Raw genomic sequence first — 22,771 nt, 5'->3', positions numbered from 1 at the left:
CAATCCCACCCTGGGAGCAATTAGCAGACAGCACTCAGGTCTAAGAGTCACAGAATAAAATTGCTTGGAATTTAGCAGATGTCCCTGTGAAGGGCTAAACTGGCCTTACTGAGTTGTGAACTTGTAGTTATAAAGAACAGAGGGATTTATACCCTAAGGCTCTGTTCCCTCAGCCATAGCATTCGAAAATGCCAAGACAGGGAGTTAGATAGTACAGGCAAATGTAACAACCATGCTGTGCTCCTCTGAGATGACTCTGACACACTGATCAGAGGTGGATTTAACGAGAGGGGATGCTGGCCAGGATCATGCCCTGGAAGGACCATGAAGAGATCTTTAACTTCCATTGGCAGGTGTCATACAGAGCAGGGATGAGCAGCAGCATACGGGTGGAAGCTGTGCACTGGACACCTTGTCTGTGTACACCAGGCTAGTCTGTCAAACCCAGGAAGTTCAGGGGTTCTCACCAATGGAAAGATGGCTCCTTAGCTGTACAGTGCAGAGCAAATCAGGATGTGGGGTGAAGACAACTCAACCCACCGACATCAGCTGATGTGATTCCCCCCTTTGCCTCCCTGGATTCTTCAGTGGAGACATTTGGTCAACATCTATCCAGAACAAAGTTTCATTGAGTGACTTGAGGTCACAGTAACAGTAATGTTGAGGAATAGGGTGATTTCCCTTTAAATAACTTGTGAGCCCTCTAGTGGTGCTCACCAAGTCCAGTGTCTGAGAAGGCACCAGAAACCAGAGCAGCAGCATGTATGGAGCTAGGCATCGCATGATTGCATATAACTTACATGCACGTGGCCCATGGTAGCACATCCCCCAGCAGCCTTTCTTTACCCCCCGTGCATGAGACCTGCCCTCCAGCTGAGGTGTCTTTAAGATCCAGTCCCTGGCAGGCATTACTGTGACACTGCACCCCATAGTCTTCACAGTGATATTATTAGGATATAATTATGACATAGTTATGATGTATTTCATGCAAGACAAGTCATGGAAGGTGTCATTGGAAAGGTTATGATTTGCTGGATATGATTATCCTATTTGTATGCATGTATCATTTTTGTATCTGAAGTTATGAATATTGACTATGTATCTATTTCACATGTAGCTATCCCTGGGCAACACCCACTAGGCAAAAGGCTTTCAATCTAGATGGCTGACCAGGAAGGGCCCATTCACGTTAATGAGCTATTAGAGAGAACAATAGACCTTAGGAGAAGCTTCCTGAAGACGCTACAGACAGCCTCCAAGTAATGGCTGCTGTGACACTACAGGGACATGTGACCAACTCACCTAGTGCTGGACTCCATCTTGGGGTATCAGTATTTTCCCACTGCTGGCCTGGGAAGCAGGCTTTGAAACAAAGGGTTCCCACCCTATGCAAAAGCTATATAAGGCAGGGGAGTGACATCTTGGTTCTTCATGGACTCCCCCACCCAAGAAGACTCCTGGAAACACCTGAGGAACAAAGACTGAACTGGAGGAAGTGCTGGTCCCAGGCTAAAGGGATTTTTAGCCTGTGAATGGAACACCTGGGGATTCCAAGCTGTAAGCAAGCGTAGCTTGCCCATTAAGAATCTGCAGCCTGCTTGTATAATCACTTAGGGTGAGAATGTGGTATTCATATCTGATCTATGTAGTATATTAAGCTTAGTTTGTGTTTTTTGTTTATTTGCTAGGTAATCTGCTTTCATTTATTTGCTATCCCTTATAATCACTTAAAATCCATCTTTTGTAGTTAATAAGCTTGTTTTTGCTTTATCTAAACCTAGTGTGTGGGAGTCATAACTTGGGGCAGAAAGCTGTTGCATATTCCTCTTCACACTGAGAGGGGGCAAATTTAATGAGCTTACGCTGTACAGTTCCCTGTGCAGCACAAGATGGTATAATATTGGTCTATACTATACCAGAGGGGGTGCATGCCGGAGGAGGTGGGAAGTACCCTAGCTGAAGCCTTCCTATGCAGGAGCTGGTCAGAGCATCTGCGTGTAACTGCAGATGGGTGTGTCCCTATCTGTATGTATGCTGGTGAAAGTGCAGGCTGAAGCCTGGAGAGGACTTGGCAGGTTGTCACAGCAGTACAGTGCAGAAGGGAGCGCAGGCTGGTGGGTCAGGGGGGCTCAGGGGTACCCCAGTTCCAGGTGGCACCCTAGGGGGAACCCATCACTATTACTAAGTCTTTTGGCACTCCCAAGTCATTCAGCATGACCATCGTAACCATTGTTCTTTCACCACTGGGTGTCTGGAATCTTTAGTCCACCTCCTCACAACACCAGATGCCTGTGCCCTGAGACTGCCTGAGGGGAGTCCCCGGCCCTGTTCCTGGGCACCAGAGCCTTGACTCTCTTCCCCCTCAGCTCTCCCTCAGGGTTTGTTGCCTAGTGCACTCTCAGCCCCTTTGCAGACCTAGCTGTCTTTAGACTCATCTCAGACCTTCTTTCAGGATCTCTCGCTATTTCTTTAACCCAGCCCTTTTTCCAGGGCCTGGGGCCCCAGATCTTCCCCACCCTAGTCCCTTCCCTACCTTGTAGCTCCATTTCAGAAATCCTTTATGCTCTCGCTATCCTGTTTAAATTCTCTCTTCCGGCCACACCTCCCCAGGAACAGAAGCCTTCCAGCTGCTCCATAGCTACCCATTATTAACCCTTTCTCCTTTCTTTGCCCGGCTCATGGCAATTCCTTCCCACTCTCCCACCCCATTCTGGGAGAAGGAGCCTCAGCTCAGAAGGGGGCCGAGTCACACTGTGACAATCATCAGGTTAATTTATGACCTAACTGTGCCTGTTCTTTTGGTTGGATAAGGAGCAAACGGCACCCAGTAACCTGCCCTTCCTCTTTATCCACTTCCTCAGGAAGGGGGCAGGGCAGAGCCCTGACCTGCTCTACACAATACTAACCTCTCCTTGCACCAGACGTTGTGACATTTCCCACGTGCTTAGGGACTAGTAAAGGCTGGCAGATGGGAAAAGTAGGGTCATCAAGGAAAACGGTGCCAAAGCCTGGCTCCTGGCTTCTAATTCTGGCTCTGCTCTTGGCTTGCTGGGTGACCTTGGGCCAGTCCTGTCACCTTGTCATGCCTCAGTTTCCCTGTCTAACACAACTAGCACACACCTACCTCCCGTGAAGGGTGAGGTGCTTGCAGACCCTCAGACGAGAGAAGGGCATTATTAATGCAGCCATGAGTCCCATCGCCCCCCAGAATGGACATTATACTATGACATCAATATACATCCCTTTCCCTTCAGAGCTTGCACGTATCGCTCCCCACACACACTTCCTTTTTTTGGGCCATCAGCCCACAGCAGCCTGGTGCTGCCAGGAGCCAGCAAGAGCTGCATTATCCAGGCAGACTGGAATGCCAGCAATGAGATCAGATTCCTCCCCGCTCTGTTTGTTTGGAGCTCTGAAGGAGGGGAAAGTTTCCACCGCCGTCCAAGTGATGCAGAAGCACCTAAATTTAGCCTGATTTCAAGAGGGCTGGAAGGCAGCCTAGAACGTAAAGGGGCTTTATAAGCCCATCAGCTGCCTCTGAACCGTGCTGGCTCCATCCACCCAGCCTGCTATAAAGGGGACAGTGGCAGGGACACCCAGAACAAGCTTGATTCCCATTTTCATCCAGGAGGAGAGAAGAGGATTTTCCCTCCCACCTGTGGTTGGTTGACTGGTGGGTTGTTTCTCCCCCCGCCCTCCACAAGGCCCTGGAGGTGAATGAGCTTGAAATCTTCCCCTGCCTTCCGCTCGGAGCGCAGTTTCCACCAGAGCTCCTCACCCACCCCCACCCGGGATCAGCACATGGAGAAAGCCCGCGGGCTGTTCGGCGACGACTTCGGCAACTTCATGAGGCCGCGCAATGAGCCCCTGGTGTTCCCAGGCAAGTTGGCATCTGCCAGTGGGCGCAGCCCGAGATCCGGCGGCATTGATTGCGGGTGGGCTGGGAAGTGGGGCAAAGCAGGCAGTGGTGGTGGCTGGAAATCAAGGGTGTTTGCTGGCAGAGTGATCCGGTGGTTGCTTCTGTCTATGGGGATAAAACTTGCATCTACTGAACAACTGTCTAGTCTCCCAGCTGGTCCTTTGTGCACGTCCCTTAGCATTAAAGGGTTTTTTCTCACCGCCATCCTTACTCCAGCTCCTGAAGAGTTACCATGAGGCTGCACCATGGGCTGGTGGAGGGAAGCTCCCGGCCCCTCGAGCTCCTTCCTCCCCCAGCAGGCCGGGTGGTAGGGAGCGGAGCAAGAGGACCAAGTGTGGAAGAGCTCACAGACACGCCCGCCTCAGCTGCCCCCAGCAAGAGGCACAACAGAGCAAGCCAGAGGAGCCCTGAACGAGGGGGACTCACACTGACTATCTCCAGTTGTCCCAGCAGGGGGCGCTCTAGGGGAGGGTGCAGGCGCTCACAGCCATTCGCATCCCAGCTCAAGCTGCGGGCTGTAGGGAGGCTCCCAACTTTTCCAGTGCTGGCCGCACGTCAGCAGGGGGTGCTGTGGAGATTGGTATGGCAGCATAGGGGCGCTTGGAGCCCCCACAACTCCAGCCTGTCCAAGCACAGGGAGCTGTACAGAACACGGAGCAGTAATTGGGGAGTCATGACTCCTGCAGCCAGAGACCTGGGCTTCTAGGAGTCAGCTGGGGGGGGAACGTCCAGACCTCCCAGCATAGGGGATGTTTCCTCTTGGTTCCTTGTTCCCAGCATATTCCCCACCTGTTTTCAAGGGGGAAAGCAGGAAGAGAGGACTGGGCAATGCCAGCTCTCGGGGAGGCTACTCGCATCCACATGATGGGCAGAACCTGTTCCATCCTCCCCAGCACTGGCCATGGGGCTGCACTGTAGGGTAGGAGTGCAAACCGGGAAAGAGCTCCCAGACACTCCAGTCCTGATGGAGGCGCTACCCCCTGTGAGGTTGGTGAGAGGCAGACCTACGTGTAAATGCATTAGCCATGCAGCTGCATTGAGGGAGACCCCAATGGGACATCAGAAGTTGGTGGGCTCGGGGAGGGATGGGGGGAAGGAAGGAAACACGACCCCCTCGTTCCCCCAGGGATTGCCTGGACAGTGACTGATGCCCCTCCTAATCCTTAGTTTGCCACTTTACGTGTGGTACAGAGACCGCGTCGTCCCCGCTGTGCTGGACTCACCTAATGCCAGATTCAGCAAGACAAGGGATCTGGGCTTGCCCCTGGTTGCTGGGCGTTTGTACAGGACTCATGGGGAGGGATGTCCTCTAGGGCAGAGTGCAGCTGACAGATCCTGGGAACCTCCCAGTGTCTCTTGGAAGAGCAGTGGGGCAGCCCGAGCAGGTGTTCAATGGGACGTCTGTAGGGAAATCATGGGAATTGATGTCCATGGCCAGAGGCAGCCTTGGTTTCCATGGAGAATGGGGGGCTGTCAGAGGAGAAGGGTATGTCTGAGGGTATCTGGGGAACTACCTCTATGCCCTCACCAGCATGTCAGCGGGGGACAGGGGCCTTACCCTCATGCCCCTGATTTCTCAGCGGATCTGTATGGGAAGGGGGACAGCAGAAAGAGCCAGAGGAATAGAGGAAAACTTCTGCTACCATCTCAAGGGCCCTCTGAAGTGTTTCAGTAGAGAGAGTCCATAAGGGGCAGGACAGGCCAACTCTACGAAAAAGCATTTGGGGAGATTTATCTGGCTAAGTGTCCCTGAGGGGCTTTGACGCAGCCTCTTCCCTTGGTTTTCACCAGCCCGGGCACAAGGGACGTTTCCTTCTCCCAAAAAGAAAAGGAATACTTGTGGCACCTTAGAGACTAACAAATTTGTTAGTCTCTAAGGTGCCACAAGTATTCCTTTTCTTTTTGCGAATACAGACTAACACGGCTGCTACTCTGATTCCTTCTCCCAGAGAGCCAATGCAAGTGAGTCTTGGAGCCAAAAGTCATTTGTTCAAGAAACCAAAAAGAGATCTATGTTGTGAGGAAACAGAAAGAACCAATGTCACGTGACTTACCCAGGCAACCAGTCCCATTGGGGCACATTGACCTCTTTGTAGAGGTGTGTGTGTGACCCAAGCGTGTAAGTGACACATGATGGGGGCCCCCTGCACTGGGGTGAAGTCCACCCCTCCCGAACAGTGCAGGGTCCTGGTGAACAATTCACAGGCAAAGGGCAAGCTCGACATTCTCCATAAACCGTTTATTGGGTGATTTTTTTTGCATAAAATGGACAAATTGATAAAAATCAGGGTGCGATTCGCAGACAGGAAGGGGATGAGTTGTTTGCTGTGAGCAGTTAGATTGAGTGAGGACAGACTCAGCCCCATAAAACGCAGCTTTTTATTGACTGATAAGATAACTGAACACAGTGGGACTCCAGCAGAACCATCCCAGAAGGGTTTTGTACAAGCATCACAGCTTAGCCTGGGCCCACGTGGCAGCCATCAGTTCCGGGGGTGGCAAAATAATACCATTGCTCCTCCCCCCAAAGGACGAGCAAAGCTGAGAACTGCAAACTCATCACAAGGCAGTTCCTGGTGTTGAAAGCTGAGCTTGAAGCACAGCATACGAACAGTGGATATGGGAACAATCAGCTATGAGTATGAAGGACACACTCATGCTCAGGACCTTAGCCAACCACTAACTTGATTTAGGAAGAACTTCCATGGATAGGTTACACCATAATAACCAAGTAAAGTAGACCAAGCTGGATGAGCAAGCATCTTAGAGAGGTGATTAAGAAGAAGCAGAAAGCATACAGGGAGTGGAAGATGGGAGGGATCAGCAAGGAAGCTACCTAATTGAGGTTAGAACATGTAGGGATAAAGTGAGACAGGCTAAAAGTCGAGTAGAGTTGGACCTTGCAAAGGGAATTAAAACCAATAGTAAAAGGTTCTATAGCCATATAAATAAGAAGAAAATTAAGAAAGAAGAAGTGGGGCCGCTTAACACTGAGGATGGAGTGGAGGTTAAAGATAATCTAGGCATGGCCCAATATCTAAACAAATACTTTGCCTCAGTCTTTAATAAGGCTAAAGAGGATCTTGGGGATAATGGTAGCATGACAAATGGGAAGGAGGATATAGAGGTAGATATTACCATATCTGAGGTAGAAGCGAAACTGAAACAGCTTAATGGGACTAAATCGGGGGGGCCCAGATAATCTTCATCCAAGAATATTAAAGGAATTGGCACCTGAAATTGCAAGCCCATTAGCAAGAATTTTTAATGAATCTGTAAACTCAGGAGTAGTACTGAATGATTGGAGAATTGCTAATATAGTTCCTATTTTTAAGAAAGGAAAAAAAAGTGATCCGGGTAACTACAGGCCAGTTAATTTGACATCTGTAGTATGCAAGGTCCTGGAAAAAATTTTGAAGGAGAAATTAGTTAAGGACATTGAAGTCAATGGTAAATGGGACAAAATACAACATGGTTTTACAAAAGGTAGATCGTGCCAAACCAACCTAATCTCCTTTTTTGAAAAAGTAACAGATTTTTTAGATAAAGGAAATGCAGTGGATCTAATTTACCTAGATTTCAGTAAGGCATTTGATACCGTGCCACATGGGGAATTATTAGTTAAATTGGAGAAGATGGGATCAATATGAACATCAAAAGGTGGATAAGGAATTGGTTAAAGGGGAGACTGCAACGGGTCCTACTGAAAGGCGAACTGTCAGGTTGGAGGGAGGTTACCAGTGGAGTTCCTCAGGGATCGGTTTTGGGACCAATCTATTTAATCTTTTTATTACTGACCTTGGCACAAAAAGTGGGAGTGTGCTAATAAAGTTTGCAGATGATACAAAGCTGGGAGGTATTGCCAATTCGGAGAAGGATCGGGATATTATACAGGAGGATCTGGATGACCTTGTAAACTGGAGTAATAGGAATAGGATGAAATTTAATAGTGAGAAGTGTAAGGTTATGCATTTAGGGATTAACAACAAGAATTTTAGTTATAAATTGGGGATGCATCAATTAGAAGTAACGGAAGAGGAGAAGGACCTTGGAGTATTGGTTGATCATAGGATGACTATGAGCTGCCAATGTGATATGGCTGTGAAAAAAGCTAATGCGGTTTTGGGATGCATCAGGAGAGGCATTTCCAGTAAGGATAAGGAGGTTTTAGTACCGTTATACAAGGCACTGGTGAGACCTCACCTAGAATACTGTGTGCAGTTCTGGTCTCCCATGTTAAAAAGGATGAATTCAAACTGGAGCAGGTACAGAGAAGGGCTACTAGGATGATCCGAGGAATGGAAAACTTGTCTTATGAAAGGAGACTTAAGGAGCTTGGCTTGTTTAGCCTAATTAAAAGAAGGTTGAGGGGAGATATGATTGCTCTCTATAAATATATCAGAGGGATAAATACAGGAGAGGGAGAGGAATTATTTCAGCTCAGCACCAATGTGGACACAAGAACAAATGGGTATAAACTGGCCACCAGGAAGTTTAGACTTGAAATCAGACGAAGGTTTTTAACCATCAGAGGAGTGAAATTTTGGAATAACCTTCCAAGGGAAGCAGTGGGGGCAAAAGATCTATCTGGTTTTAAGATTCTACTTGATAAGTTTATGGAGGAGATGGTATGATGGGATAATGGGATTTTGGTAAGTAATTGATCTTTAAATATTCAGAGTAAATAGGCCAAATCCCCTGAGATGGGATATTAGATGGATGGGATCTGAGTTACCCAGGAAAGAATTTTCTGCAGTATCTGGCTGGTGAATCTTTCTCATATGCTCAGAGTTTAGCTGATCGCCATATTTGGGGTCGGGAAGGAATTTTCCTCCAGGGCAGATTGGAGAGGTCCTGGAGGTTTTTCGCCTTCCTCTGTAGCATGGGGCATGGTTGACTTGAGGGAGGCTACTCTGCTCCTTGAAGTCTTTAAACCATGATTTAAGGACTTCAATAGCTCAGACATGGGTGAGGTTTTTCATAGGAGTGGGTGGGTGAGATTCTGTGGCCTGCACTGTGCAGGAGGTCGGACTAGATGATCAGAATGGTCCCTTCTGACCTTAGTATCTATGAATCTATAATTGTCCAATACAGGGTCTTACACCCCTCTCTGAAGCATCCTGTACTGGCCACGGTCAGCAGGCTACTGGCCCAGATGGACCATTGGTCTGATTGTGGCCATTCCCTTACGCTATGTGAATCTGGTCATTGCAATGCAGATGGCCAGTTAGATGCATAACTGCCATCTTGCTTGTGCAAATGCAATCAATGTAACTTTGCGCAAATCAAAGTGCACAACTGCCACAAACAATTTTTGCATATGCGCCATTGATGAGTCTCTTCACACAAGATTTTGAAAGTCAAGGTCCTTGGTTTCCCAAGCATTCCTCCCCCCACTGCCATAAAAGAGACTACATCTTAATAGCACTGACAATCAGAACCCTTTTCTGGTGAGTACATAGCTCCAGGCTTGGTTACTGACAAGGCGAGAGGGTCCCATAATACTGATCCAAAATCCATAAAGACTCCTTCTGACTTTGGTGGGTTTGGGATCATGCCCAAAATCTAATGGTGGGGAACCATCTTCCTTGGCTCCAATCAAGGATAAGAAACCTCTCCATATTTCCATACCCAGCTGTATACAGCAGCTCCTGGTAAAGAGCTGGATTCCTGTGTCACCCTGGGATGGGCCCTGATCTACCCCAGGCACAGGGAGAAATCCCTGCACAGATCAGAAGTGATTCACTTTGTTCTTTTCTCTCCCCGCAGCCCGGCCAGGCAACATGGGGAACATTAAAACCTTGGGGGACACCTACCAGTTTGCCGTGGACGTCAGCGACTTCTCCCCCGAGGACATCATTGTCACCACCTCCAACAACCAGATCGAGGTCCACGCTGAGAAGGTGAATGGCTCCACCACAGCGGCCTTCCATGTGCACAGGGCCTGGAGTAGCAGCACTGGCCACTCCCTCAGCCCATAACACTCCCACTGCCCTGGGTAGATCTGTCCCCTTGATGGAGTCTTGTAGGAGACATGTGCAGGACAAGACAGGGGTGTACGCCAAGTCCCAGGCCATGTGTTCATCCAAAATTCAGGGACCCTGTCCCAAATCTCCACCCAGACCTTGGCCCCGAGCTCAGGCTGAGCCTGCGCCCCCACAACTCAAACCCAGCTGGGCCTCCCCACAAGGCAGCCCTGCAAGTGGCCACTCACCCCAGGTTCCTTTCTGAGTCCCTTCCAACTTGGCAGAAGCTGATCCTCAAATCCCTCAATAGTGCAAACGGTCCCTAACCCACAGTCCAGACCACCCCCAGCACACGGAGCCCTTAAAACCTGGCTTCATTCTCACCAGACCCCAGTGTCTCCTGCCATGCCTCCAGCCCTCTGCCCTTCTTTTTGGGGTGCAACCCTGGTCTTCCCAGGGGAACCCCCACATCCTTTCTGCTGGGAGCATCCCTCACTCCCCGTGGCCCTCTCAGAGTCCAGTTCTCCAGCAAGGAGATATCAGTGGGGAGGTGCCAATTGCTTCCCTGCCTTTGGCCCTCAGCCCCACTCTGAGCCAGCAGGCATCTCCCTCTACGGCTCTGCCTGCCTGCCTGCCTGCCTCAAACCCCCATGCTACATTCCTGCCTTCTCCCTGAAACCACGTTCTCTCTCTAACAGCTCTCTTCTCCTACCAGCCACCTGACTGGTTTTGTATAGCCCCCAGGTGCTGCTCCGCCCTCTTCATTGGCCCAGCTGGCAACACCTGGCCTGGAACAGGATCCCTGAGCCCAGTTCCCTTTAATGGGCCTGTTACCCCCAGACCTTCCCCTCAGTCTGAAACCGGCCCTGTCCCTTTTTCGTGGTTTAACCATCTTGATCTTGGGGGATTTCCAGGCCAAGCTCTAGACCTGAACCCTGCAGGTCTGGCTAAGCTCAGTTCAGTATCTGGGGTTTGGGATGCTTGTCCCAGTGGAATCTTCTCGTCTTCACTTTTAACGGCCGGTCCTGTGGGCTTCGTTGGTCAGGTCACCACGCTGGGACACTTGTGCCCCTTCACCACCCTGTTGCCCCATCACGTCCCAACACAGATCGCTGCCCCAGGATGGAGCGGGGCGACGTGCTGAGCGTGGGCTCTGTGGGAGATTCCACAGCAGGCAGGGCAGGTTCTGTCCAGCATCTGGGACTCAGAGCTTGTGTTCGGAGCAGGCATGCCAGAGCTTGTGTTCTGGTCCACTTATGCCAATGGGGCTGCAATGACTTCACTATCGTGGCTGGTGATTTACACCTCTGTGAGACCAGAATCAGACCTGATTTATTAATCACCAGAGGAAGCATGGGAGAGCTGGGTCAGAACCCTCCCTTCCCACAGTTCACTCTCTCTGCGGGTACTTTGGGAAGCCCGAGATTGCTCTGGGCTGTACTTCACACACTGCCCCATTTCATCACTCTAGGGTGTCACCTGGCCCAAGAGGGTAAATGCTGTATCACCCCAAAGTCAAGTGCCACCCCTTTGTGGCAGCTCAAATGACATCTCCCTTCTCAGTACCCTCTACCATCCCCTCCCAGCACATTTGGGGGGTAGAGCACTATGGGTGCTGGGAGATGCTGTCCCAGAACAACCATAGGCTGGTGACTCTGCCCATACAAATAGAAATCACTGTACCTGCTTTGGAGAGTGCCAGAAGACCTGCTCTCATATATGCTGGTGTCACTCTGCTGACTTCAGTGAAGTGACTCCTGATTTACATCCACCTGAGTGAGAAGAGAATCAGGCCCTGAGCCACCTGCCATCAATACTTTCCTTTCTTTAACCCCCCTCCCGAGCTGCTCCAGGGTTTTCCTCCTGGCATATGGGCCCCTTTCCCATGCCTGGATCATCCTTCCCACTGCAGCTTGCTGGAGCATCAGCCAGGACCACCCCCATAAGGAACTCCTGAATTATGCCAAAGTGTAGTTAGCAACAGGTCAGCTGGCTCAGAGGACTGTTACTGGGCTCGGGGGTCTTTTGCTGTCTGTCGGTGGTTTGCGCTTGACCCAGGGCGCTGAACGCTGTTATCACCTGGTAGTTTTCACCCCATCAGACTCAATTTCCTTACCCACACCTTGGAGATCCTGCTCCACTCATGTCTCTCTTCTCTTCCCACGCTGGGCCTCATGTCTTCTAGTATCCTGCCCTTTGGACAGCTGGTCTCACCTATTAGGCATCTTCTATCCACTTCTTCAGAGTCCCCCCTTCTTCTTGCGGCTGGCTCCCTTCCCATCTCATCCTTGATAGCCCTTACATCCGAGCTGACCTCACCTGTTCTCTTGGCTTTGTCCTAACTCCAATTGTGAGCTTCTTTTCAGGGCAAGGAGCATGTGGTATGGAGTGCGCATAAGGCACCGGGTACAGGACTATGTCATTGATTAAAGGGCAGTTTGGAGGCCTCATATGACATGAGTTTGATGGGTCTCAGGCAGGACCATAAATCACACCACCAGCACTGGCAGCAGAGCCAGCACAAGATAGACCCCCTAGACTATAAATGCTGCCCTCTCCGCCCCAGAGGAGGTCCCTCTAGGGCAGCATCAAAGCACACTGGCAACGGGACAATACTGGGAAAACTTGCCCGGCTAGTGCCCAGGCTGCACCCGTCCTAGGGACATACAGGGCATGAGGACAGCATTCTCCAGTGCTGTCACCTCTCCCTGGTGCTAAATTCATTATGAGGCTGGCTGGTACATACTGATCTTCTCTGCCATTCAAGGGCTCTGTGCCGCTCAGACATCTGCTCACTCCGAGGCCAGGTTCTGGGGACACTATGTTCTGGAGAGTATCCATGGAGATACGGTGCACTGTGCTCTAACGATGTGCTCTTAATCGCTCCAGTGGGAGCTGCAGAATGATGTAACCTTCCCCAAACTCTACTGTGCTTCCATTCAGACTGCAGCTCCAGCCTCCTTGTTTGGAAATACCTCAGGGAACAGCTCAGACGCACTATCTGAGCGGGGGGTGGGGGGAAGAAAGGGAGCACGCAGCTACTGCAGCAGGAGGCACTGTTGTGTATGTTGCAGGAGCTCTGGCTAGGAAGGTGCTCTCAGCCTCTCCCAGCAGGAGACACTGTAGAGAATAGTGCACAAGCACTGGGTGGGGGAAGATTACAACTACTGCCACCCGAGCCCCTTCCAGCAGGAGTCACTGTAAGGTGGGATGCCGTGGCCGTGCACATGAGTACAATCAGCCCCATACAGCAGGAGGCGCTGTAGAGAATGGTTTGGGAAGCTCACAGCCACCCCAGTCTTAGCCTCTGCCACTAGGAGGTGCTGTGAGCTACAGCTGCCCCACAGCCATGCCCCCTTCAACACTCCCTACAGTGGTACCTCTTGGGAGAGGCTGGTTACTTGAGTAGATGTGAGCTCCTCCGGGTCTAGAGCTCATATGCAACCGTTGACGCTGCACACAACCTGTGAGAGCAATGCCATCCGCTCCAAGAGGCGTGTGTGGCCGCCCCACCATGGAGCAGGCCTGGCAGTGCCTCTGAAGACGCACAGACAGGCCTTCCCCACAATAACAGGCCTTTGCCCATCTCCAGCACCTTCTGTCTGCAGAGCAGAAAGCACTTTCCAACCAGGAACGAATGTAGGGATGCCAGGTGTCCGATTTTCGACCGGAAAGTCCAGTCAAAAATGGCACCTGACAGTGTCCAGTCAGAAACACTGACTGGACAGCCAAAGTCCGGTTGCCGCTTGCAGGGGTGCCAGAGTAGTTGGGGCCATGTAGGTGGACAGACAGGAAGGAAGGTGCTGCCAGGGGATCGTGGCACAGAGCCGGCACCAGGGAGCAGCAAGTGGCCATGCCCTCCCACTTTGCTCCCCCAGTGTGCACCCACCTCTCACACGCCACCGTTGCAGCAGCAGCACCGGGGATGGGCAGCAAGAGAGCGCCCAGGAGAAGCCCAGTCTCCACTGCTCCCCCCCCACTCCTGCTCTTGCCCCCCGGCCCCTCGGGACCCCCGGGCAGCGACCCCGCCACGCCGCTGCCAGCTCCCACCTTGCACGGGTGAGTAGCCGGGACAGGGCACCCTCCCCCTCCTCCACACACCTGCTGTGCCCCCTGCCCAGCACCAGGGGCAGTCCGTGGGGAAGGGGGTCCCTGCTCAGCCCCGGCGGGAGGATCCCTGCTCCCCTGGGCAGAGGGGCTCCGCCTGCCGCTTGGCAGAGGGAGCGGGCTGCGAGCAGCATTTCACCTCGCTACCGACCCCCTCCTTCCCCGTACACACAGCCTGGAGCCACTGTGTCCCCAGCCAGCCCCTGCAGCTGCAAAAGCCCCATGTGCCCTGCTCCCCCAATGGGGCCGCCTTGGCTCTGAGCCTCACCCCCCCCATTCCACGGCATGCACCCTGCCCATGCACACCCCCCACCACCCCTTTGCAGGACCTAGAGCCAGTTCCCCTCTCCCTCATTCCCCAGGAAAAACATGGAGACCACAATGCCCTCCCTCCCAGATCCCAACTCCCTGAAATTGCTAAGTGCTGCACCCTAGTTTCTGGTGAGTATATGGGTGTTGGGGGGGGGGGGAAGTCATTGTGCCAGAATTGGAGGTTATTTAAAGGTCTTTAACTTTTTTAGGAACCTTTTGGTATGGGCACTGGAGGTTTAGCTCTGTAGAGTCAATATCTCCCCTTCTCCCTGCATTCTTCCCTCAATGATGTGTCTTAAAGAGGGTCCTAACTACCCGCGGCCTTGTTGGGGTTATTACCGGACTTGCCTACTTGAGCCATAGGAATTTTTCTCTGAACAGCACAAAGAGGAACACTTCACCTGATCTAAATGTGATCTTGGTGAAGGTGAGGCTCGGGTGCTGGCTCTTTGGACAGAGGAGGGGGCAAGAATGAACTTTTCAGCCAAAATGAAAATGCAGCCAGCGAAAGTCCATGGTTTGCTTTCATTGTACAGAGGGGAGAGGGGGAATCAGAGCAGGCTTCTGTTGCCAAAATGCATTTGCTGTGTTTATATTTCATTATGCACAGTGCCTTGTGTAAACTATCGGTATCCCGACTGTTCTCTGTGGAAGGGTTGTTATGGCACCAGTCTTTTCCCTCTTCTTTTCTATACCAGCTCTGGTTCAGTGCAGTGTTAGGTATATAGGTAATGGTGATTATTGTATAGTAGTGACAAATTCACACAAATATGAATGTAAGTATTGCAGTAAATCTTCGCCCCATGCCTTTCCTCAGACCATGTTGTTATAATGGTTAAGATTGAAAGAAGGGGTCGGAAACGTGCCATTTTCTGCAATAATTCCTGCTTTGGAGTTTAGGTGTTTTTGTTTTGATTGGAGGGGAGAGGAGTGAGCGGGGGCGGGGCCTTAGGGAAGGGGGAGGGGAAGGGGCGGAGCAGGGGTGTCTGGTTTTCAGAAATTGGAAAGTTGGCAACCCTATGAATTAAGCTCCCACCCCATCCCGGCGGTCAGTCGGTATTCGGTCCATTTGTCAGATGCAGGACACCAGAGCGCAGAGAGTGCATAGCGGCAGATCCAGGAACAGGGCTCCGGCATCATGACTCCCAGTCTCCTTTAAGCACTCCCTCCCTTCCCAGTCCAAGCCACTCGGAAATATCAGGTGCCTCCCACCATACCTGGGGAGCAGGTAAATCTGATTAGAAAGCACAAGGAGCAGGGAAGTGACTCTCACAAGATCACAAGCAGGGAATGGCAGAGCCAGAACAGACAACAGCTTTCCCATCTCTTCTCCTAATCTGCCCTAAAGAAGCAACCTCCTTTTGGCCCAGGGGCCACATTCTTTCACCCATGGCCTGGGGCAAACAGAGACTGCTGTGCCAGCCCGTGCTGTATCCCTCAGCGTGACCCACCTCTGTTTCTTTCTCCCTTCCAGCTAGCCGCGGATGGGACCGTCATGAACACCTTCACCCATAAGTGCCAGCTGCCTGAAGACGTGAACCCCACTTCCGTCACCTCTGCCCTGGGTGTGGATGGCACCCTCACTGTCAAAGCCAGGCGGCACCCAGCCAAACACACAGAGCATGTCCAGCAGACCTTCCGGACTGAAATCAAAATCTGAGTGGCTGGCGCCAGGGGGGGATGGGGAGGGGCAAGGGGAAGCAGCTGGCCTGAGATGCCCTAGAAACGACTCTTTAAAGAGCAGCTGGGGCTTCTTTCAACGCTTCAACAAAAGCAAGGGACATTGGGCCAAATTCTGATCACAGTTACACCAGCATAGGGGCAAAGTCCTGGTCCCACTGAAGTCATTGGGGGCCAGATCCTGAGCTGCTGTCCAGTGGTATAACCCCATTGACTTAATTTGACTGCAGCGAAGTCCAGGCAGCTATACAGATTTCCACCAGCTCAGAAGCTGGCCCTGCGAGTTTTCCTGTTGACTTCCAATTGGCCCCTACGCCTGACTTTGATGAGAGAATGATTTAGTCCTGGCACCACTTAGGAGTTTTGCCACGAACTTCAGAGAGAGCAGGATTTGGCCCTGGCTCCTCTGGATTTACCCCAGCATAACTGAGATCAGGATCTGGCCCACTGGGCTTGTGCTGATGCAACTGAGAGGAAAGTTTAGCCCCCAGTGTGTAACCTGGAACTTTTGTCCCGATGGGAAACAAACTCCTCCCAGGCTAGTAGGTGTAGCAGGTTGTCCCACCCTAGGGAAGTAGGCAGTGAGGTCCTCAACTGACCAAGGGCCGAGCCCTCGGGAGATTCAAATAACAATCTCTGTATAGGGAGATCCAGGCAGACCGTTTTGGGCTAACATTTTATTCATTTATAAGACGAAATTCACTGGGCCTGATTCTTCTCTGACCCTGGTTTTACACCGCTGTAGCCCTACTGAATGGAGTTACTCCTGATCTACACCGGTGTGAGAGGAGACTCGAGAGCACTGACTTCAGCGGAGCTTGCACCAGGGATGGATTGGGTCTAATGAGAAGAACTCGCCAGTTTCATCCCTCGGACTGAGCTTTACCTGAGAGAGAAGGGAGCAGAAATGTTTCTGTGCATAAGATTTCTCCGCGTTTCCCAGGAGACATCAGCTGCTCTGTAAGCGGAATTCCACTGGGAGGGGTGTTAAGAAGGAAGTCCCAGAGCAGCAGAGCTGTGCAGCAGGGGATGGGGGGAGAAGGGGAGAAGGAAATTACATGACTTCAGCATCAGGCTGTGTCACTCCCCCTCCTGTTCGGTTTGTAAGACACAAGATATGACCAGCCAACATTGAGTCCCTGGCAGAGTTTTAGACACAGGATCACCACATTCATCTCTGGTGTAAACCAGTGGAACTCCCTTGGGAATCAATGTATTTGGCCCTGGAAGGTCTTTCGTAGAACTATTACAATTCATCTCCGTGCACAGATTTTGCCCGGTGAGAAAGTTGGAGCTTGTGGGTAAGAGCTAAATAGCTGGTGGAACTCTTGCTGAACAAAGGCCTTGGTCGTTCCTGGGCCAGTGCTCCCTCTGGTGGGGAGGGGGAAAGACCTACTCAAGCATTTGTGTAGCATGGGGGGGTCCCCAACTGTACCCTCAGATCCAAATACTCCTGAACTCTGGCGATGCTCAAATCCAAGTCTGAAGTCTGGGTCAGTCCCATCTCTTATAGAGAATTTTACACACACCACCCAAACCTCACTACAGCCCTGCGAGTTCAGTAAGTAGCATTGTATCAGGTGCCAGGCTTTAAGACCCTGCATTTAAGATGCACAGAGCTATTTTGCTGACTCACCATGGCAGCCAGAACAAGTGGGTCTCATTAGATACAGTTCAGGAGTATAAAAAGATCCAAGAAAACTAGAGGCAGGAGGGAATCTGTAGGAACAGCTTGAGAGGGAGTCCGGGTTATGATTTATTTATATTTGTAAATACAAGTCCTGCCTCAGGGATTGAGGGGCAAATCCCAGGAGGGTGAGTCTGACCAGAACCAATAGTGTGAGTGCTGGGAGGGGATCATTCCTGTTTATACAGCCATTAATCCCATTCCTCAAGGCACAAGAGTCAGAGATGGGAACAGAACCTAGGAGCACCAGACAGCACCCCCAGTGCCCAGCAATGGGCTCAGGGTAACTGAAGGAGTCCAACATAGAGCATGTGTACAGAGGTCGGAAAAGAGAGAGGGGCAGGGACAGACACACGGAAGGGGACACAATTTGGCAGAATCTAGGTTTGACAGCTCTAAATCCAGGTGGAGCCACGCAGAGGGTCAGGAGGGCTGGAGGAGCCCAAAAGATCAGCTGAGCCTTGGCAACTCTTCCTCCCAGTAGGCGTGTGTCAAGCGTGATCCATACATGTACTGAATAAAGGGAAGGAGCTGATCACACATGGCTACACCTGTCATGGGGGCATTCGGGGAGGGTGGGGGGAGGCTGCATTTCCCATTGACCCTATGCTGGAGTTATTCTGTATATAGATTGGTTTGGTTTGTTATAAATGATCGGTAACTCCTGACTGTTGCATCCTCTTCGTTCATTGCTGTTGCTTCTGTCTGCCCCCGGAGAGCCTGGGGAATGGGGCAGAGCCATGACACCCCCAGTGGCTGCCGTCGCAGCTTCTCCCAGGCTCCTCTCCTCTCGGCCACCCGGTGCTGGGGAGCGGTCCCCAACTGTTCTCACGCGCTGCGCTGGAAGCGGTTTCCGGTCAATCCATCTGGACTCAGGACAGAGGCGTCTGGGTCTCACTAGCACCAAGGCAGAGCTGGGCTCCTTCTCACCACTGCTCTGTGAGCCACGTGCAAGGAGTGTGGGGAGCCTGAGCCCACTGGGGCTGCCTCCATCACAAACACCCACCTGGGCACCCTCAACAGAGGGACCGGAGATCGCATGGGACATTGAGACAGAACGTGGGTCCTTGCGGGTCAGGACGGCTGCCCCTCATCAGAGCAGGGACCCTGCACTGCCATGGCCTGTGCTTGTTCTGGTCCGTCTCCGGCACCTTTCACCTACATTCATTGATTGTTAAATATCCTCTTTTCCCACATACTTGGCAGGCAGCTGGAGGGCTTGGGCCACGGTTAGGAGTCAAAGCCCTAAGCAGGCATCAGCAACCAGGGCTGGCTCTCCAGCTGGCTTGGTCCTGGGCTGACAACCAGCTGTGCTTGCATGATGCCTCACACCTCCTGTGCTGTTGGGGGGGGCAATAGTACAGGGATCTGGCCGGCCCAGAAGGAGGTCAGGGTGTCGTCACTGGCGGATTAGTTTGGTCCTTACGATGCCCATGAGATGACCCCCTGGCTCGGGCTCTCGTGACCACTGCCAGGACGGGGACTCCCGAGAAGTTTGGGGCTGATGATGGCCACAGAGCTGGACAATCCTGGCCTGCACCTTGACCGAACACCTTTGCCAGCGGTATCTCAGCGTCCAGCCTCCACCCCTCACAACACATGCTGTGTCCGGCAGCTTCCCATGGTGCCCCTAGATCAAGGCACTGAATTTGCCCGTGGAGTCCATGGCTGAGCTTTATGCACGAAGTCTGGGCTGCTGGGGTATCAAGCCAGCACCCCCTACACTCTCCAAGTCTTGTCCTATCTGCACTGAGCACACAACCTGCATGTGCCCCTCACACACCCTGCACATGCATGCCCCATACACAGTGCCTATGCACACACCCCTGCACACGCATGCTCACACCACACAAATACACAACCAGTGAACAAGGCCCGGTAGCAGCAGACTCCAGGCAAGGCTTGAACTCTCCCATTGGAGAGAAGCCACTTGAGGGCCTTCGTAGTGCAAGCTGGCCTCGAATTCAGCCCCACCATGGTGCCCTCGGGCGGAGCTGCTGGCTCAGAGCTCTCCTCTGGGCTCTGGACAACACTGCAGGAGAAGCTTGATGCGGTGTCCATCCCTTGCCAGCACACTGAGTCCAGGGCATCCCTACGGTGCCAGGAGGAGAGGTGTGGAGCTGATCCCCCGGCTTTGGTTTCAAATGCCGTAGGTACCATCCTGGAGTCATAAGCGTCTGCCCCAGTCCCTGTCCCCGCATCTCTGGCCATGCTCTGCCTCTCAGTGGTGCCTGGGACTGGCTCATGGGAGCGGGAAGCTCTCTCTGATCAGACAGTCTCAGGTGGCTCCAGCCACAGCACCCATCATGCCCGCTGCTGCAGGTGGCACTGGCAACTTGCTGCCCTCCATCCCGGCTGCCTTGGCCCTGTTGAAAAGTTTATTCCCAGAGTGGGTGACTCACTCCTTCCCCTCCAGTCTATTTCCGAGCTCTTCACCTCAGCTATTCGAACGCAGGCCGATCGGAGACACTGGAAGGTCAAACCCCACCCGATTCGCCCAGGGGAGCAACCGGGGTGCCAGGAGCTGCAAATGGCTGTAACGCTGTCCCTCTGCAGAGAGCCCCCAACTCCACACTTGGATGCAGCCAGGGATGCGGGGAGGGGGAATAAACTCCCAGATTCAGCCAGAGCAGCCTGGCTAATTAGTCTGAATTCCCTTGGTGGGATCCCCTCCCCCACCACACCCCCACTGCTCCCCCGTGACCTTTCACCGACGCCGGGGGAACCTTGCTGGTTGCGATGAAGCAGCAGGGATCAGTAAAGCTAGAGGTTGGGGCACCCAGCAGAACCCCCAAGTCTCTTTTCAGCTGATACATCGGGCATCTTGCTCTCCCCTCTCCTCGCCCACCACAGCTTAATAGAGTGGATTAAAATGTCATGGCAATGGCTCCCAGCTGGAAACCGAGATCCAACCAGAACTGGTCAAAACCCCCGACACAAGGACATCCCCATGAGTGGGAGTGAGGTAAGGGGGTGGAAACCAGCTTCAAATCCCACCGTTCTCACAGGCTACTTGGATTCGGCCCCTTCCAGAGAGGGTCCTTTGAGCTAACCCAGGTCTTTGCCCTGCTTTGCCCCAGGATTTGCCCTGCTTGCCAATTAAACGGGGCCTGGCTCCCATAGAAGGTCTCAGCCTGCCAAATATCTCTTCCACCTGACCCCCTCCCACCAGGGATTTCCCTACGCCCCCCCCATGGGGGTGTTTACCCCCCCCTGAATTTCCCCAACACCCCCCCTCCACTTCTGTGAAGTAGTTACATACAGTGTTGCCAATTTAGTGATTGTTTGGAAATGTGAATTGAAATTGAAACATTAATACACACTTTAAAAGCTTATACAGTGTATGATAAAACACGTGTATCTGAAAAAGTATCATAGATTTGAAAAATATGAACATAGACTAGCTTCCTTGTACAGCTGTTGTTTTTATGACCATGTCAGTGCATTCATTTCTGTGATGTTGGCCAACCTAATAATTTCAAATGATGATTTGTAAGCAAAGTCTAAATGAGCTCTCCCAGACAGCTAGTGATGAGCTGGGGGACGGGAGGCTTGGGGTGGGAGGAAAGGCTTCAGGACCAGATTGTATTTACATTCACACCTAATCTACCTAGGTATCCAGCAAATAGAGCTGTGTTGTCCAAGTGATAGATTTTGTCTGGGGTTGGGTTACAAGTCACTTGACTGCAGGGCGCGGCGGGGGGTGTGTGTAAATGTTGTTATTCTTATTATAAGAGTAAAGGGCAGTAGAACTGTCCTTAGCCCTGTGTTGACTGAGGGCATCAAGAGAGAGGGTGGGGACAGGTGTTTTGCTTGATGGTCTGCCTGAGTCACAAGTACTATTTGACCTGCCCCTCTCCACTATTGCCTCTCTCCCTGACTCTGCTTCCGACCCCTTTCCTGCTCCTACTCTGGATCCCTGCCTGCCCTTGATGTCAACCCCGTCCCTGTTCCCTCCACCTCCCGTGATATCATTGCCGCCCTGGGGCCGTCATCTCCTCGCTCCCAGAGGATAGCCCCCAGGGAGCGGCCTCTGTATTTCCTAGTCCCGACTCACCAGGGGCTGCTATCTTCCCTCCGCCGCCCCCAATTGAGCCGGGGTGTGAGGGGGGCCATGTGGTGCCAGCCCATCGGGTGCCACGTTGGGGGTCCGCCCCTTGCCTGCCCATCTTGGTGGGCCACGGGGCTGTGTCGGTGATCCCTCCGGAAGAAAGCCGGGGGCTAGTGACCTTGGCCCCCCATACCCTGCAAGAGGAGCTGCGGGAGTTCCTTGAGGACGTCCGTGGCTCCCGTAACAAGGTGTAGCTCGCTCTCCAGCGATGGGGGGACTTCCATCAAATCCACTGTTTAAAGACAGAGCTGATTAGGCTCCAGAGATAATCTTTTGTTGTGTTAAGTGACCACTACAGCTGAAATCACTGATAATCAGGTCTAAGTGCTTAGACCTGCTGTGGGACAGTGTTTCTGTGGAAGAGATGGCCCAGCGGCACTAGCAGCGAGGTTCCCCCACTGAGAGCTCAGCTGAAATCACGGAGAGCAGGGTGGAACCTCAAGAGACCCACTCACAGAGGTCACAGTGGCTGGTGGCAGCAGAAGGTGACGGCTCAGGGCCATTGGCAACAGAGCGATGGAGTGAAGGGTGGCACAAACAACAACAGTGGCCAGAGTTAACAGAGAGCAGCTGGAGGAATGAGCAAGGCGCCTTCTTGCCCCCCACCTGGGAGGTGAACTCATGTGAAAGCACCTCTGAACTCTGAGTCTCCACTGACCAAGGACAACACCGGTGAGTGTTAATGAGGCTGTTAAGAATGCTGGAGACACAACACAGTTTATACGAACAAACATGGCTGTGGCATCATACTTTCTATTTAAGCAAGAGATACCACACACTACAAACTGGAGGCCAATGTTAAGTGCATTATCACTTGTTCATCCTGAAGTTGAACACTGGTCCCGAACAAGACCAGCAAATGCTCACTATCTTTCTGCAAGAAACTCAACTGACTGGCTAGACGCATGTGGTGCAACAGTGAAAGACTCAACAGTTGAAAAAGTGAAGACCTCTCTCACCACATTCAAAAAATGTGCATACATGGCTGA

At 52.1% G+C, this 22,771-nt stretch overlaps 1 protein-coding gene across 2 annotated transcripts; it reads left to right on the top strand.

Moving 5' to 3' along the window:
• Positions 1 to 3,275: 3,275 nt before the first annotated feature.
• On the top strand, positions 3,276 to 18,339 carry HSPB7 (heat shock protein family B (small) member 7). Of its 2 annotated transcripts, none has more exons than XM_038377186.2 (3): positions 3,276 to 3,880; positions 9,689 to 9,822; positions 15,779 to 18,339. In XM_038377186.2, the coding sequence occupies exons 1-3, from the start codon at positions 3,718 to 3,720 to the stop codon at positions 15,962 to 15,964; spliced, it is 483 nt and encodes a 160-aa protein (XP_038233114.1). In that variant the 5' UTR covers positions 3,276 to 3,717; the 3' UTR covers positions 15,965 to 18,339. The 2 variants fall into 2 exon arrangements, with proteins under 2 accessions (XP_038233114.1, XP_043355931.1); XM_043499996.1 differs by having other exon boundaries at positions 3,477 to 3,879; positions 9,685 to 9,822.
• The last annotated feature ends 4,432 nt before the right edge of the window (positions 18,340 to 22,771 follow it).

The sequence above is a fragment of the Dermochelys coriacea genome, chromosome 18 (assembly GCF_009764565.3).
Source record: "Dermochelys coriacea isolate rDerCor1 chromosome 18, rDerCor1.pri.v4, whole genome shotgun sequence".
NCBI lineage: Eukaryota > Metazoa > Chordata > Testudines > Dermochelyidae > Dermochelys > Dermochelys coriacea.
Note: the sequence above shows the minus strand (reverse complement) of the source record. Positions and strands in the feature narration are given on the sequence as shown.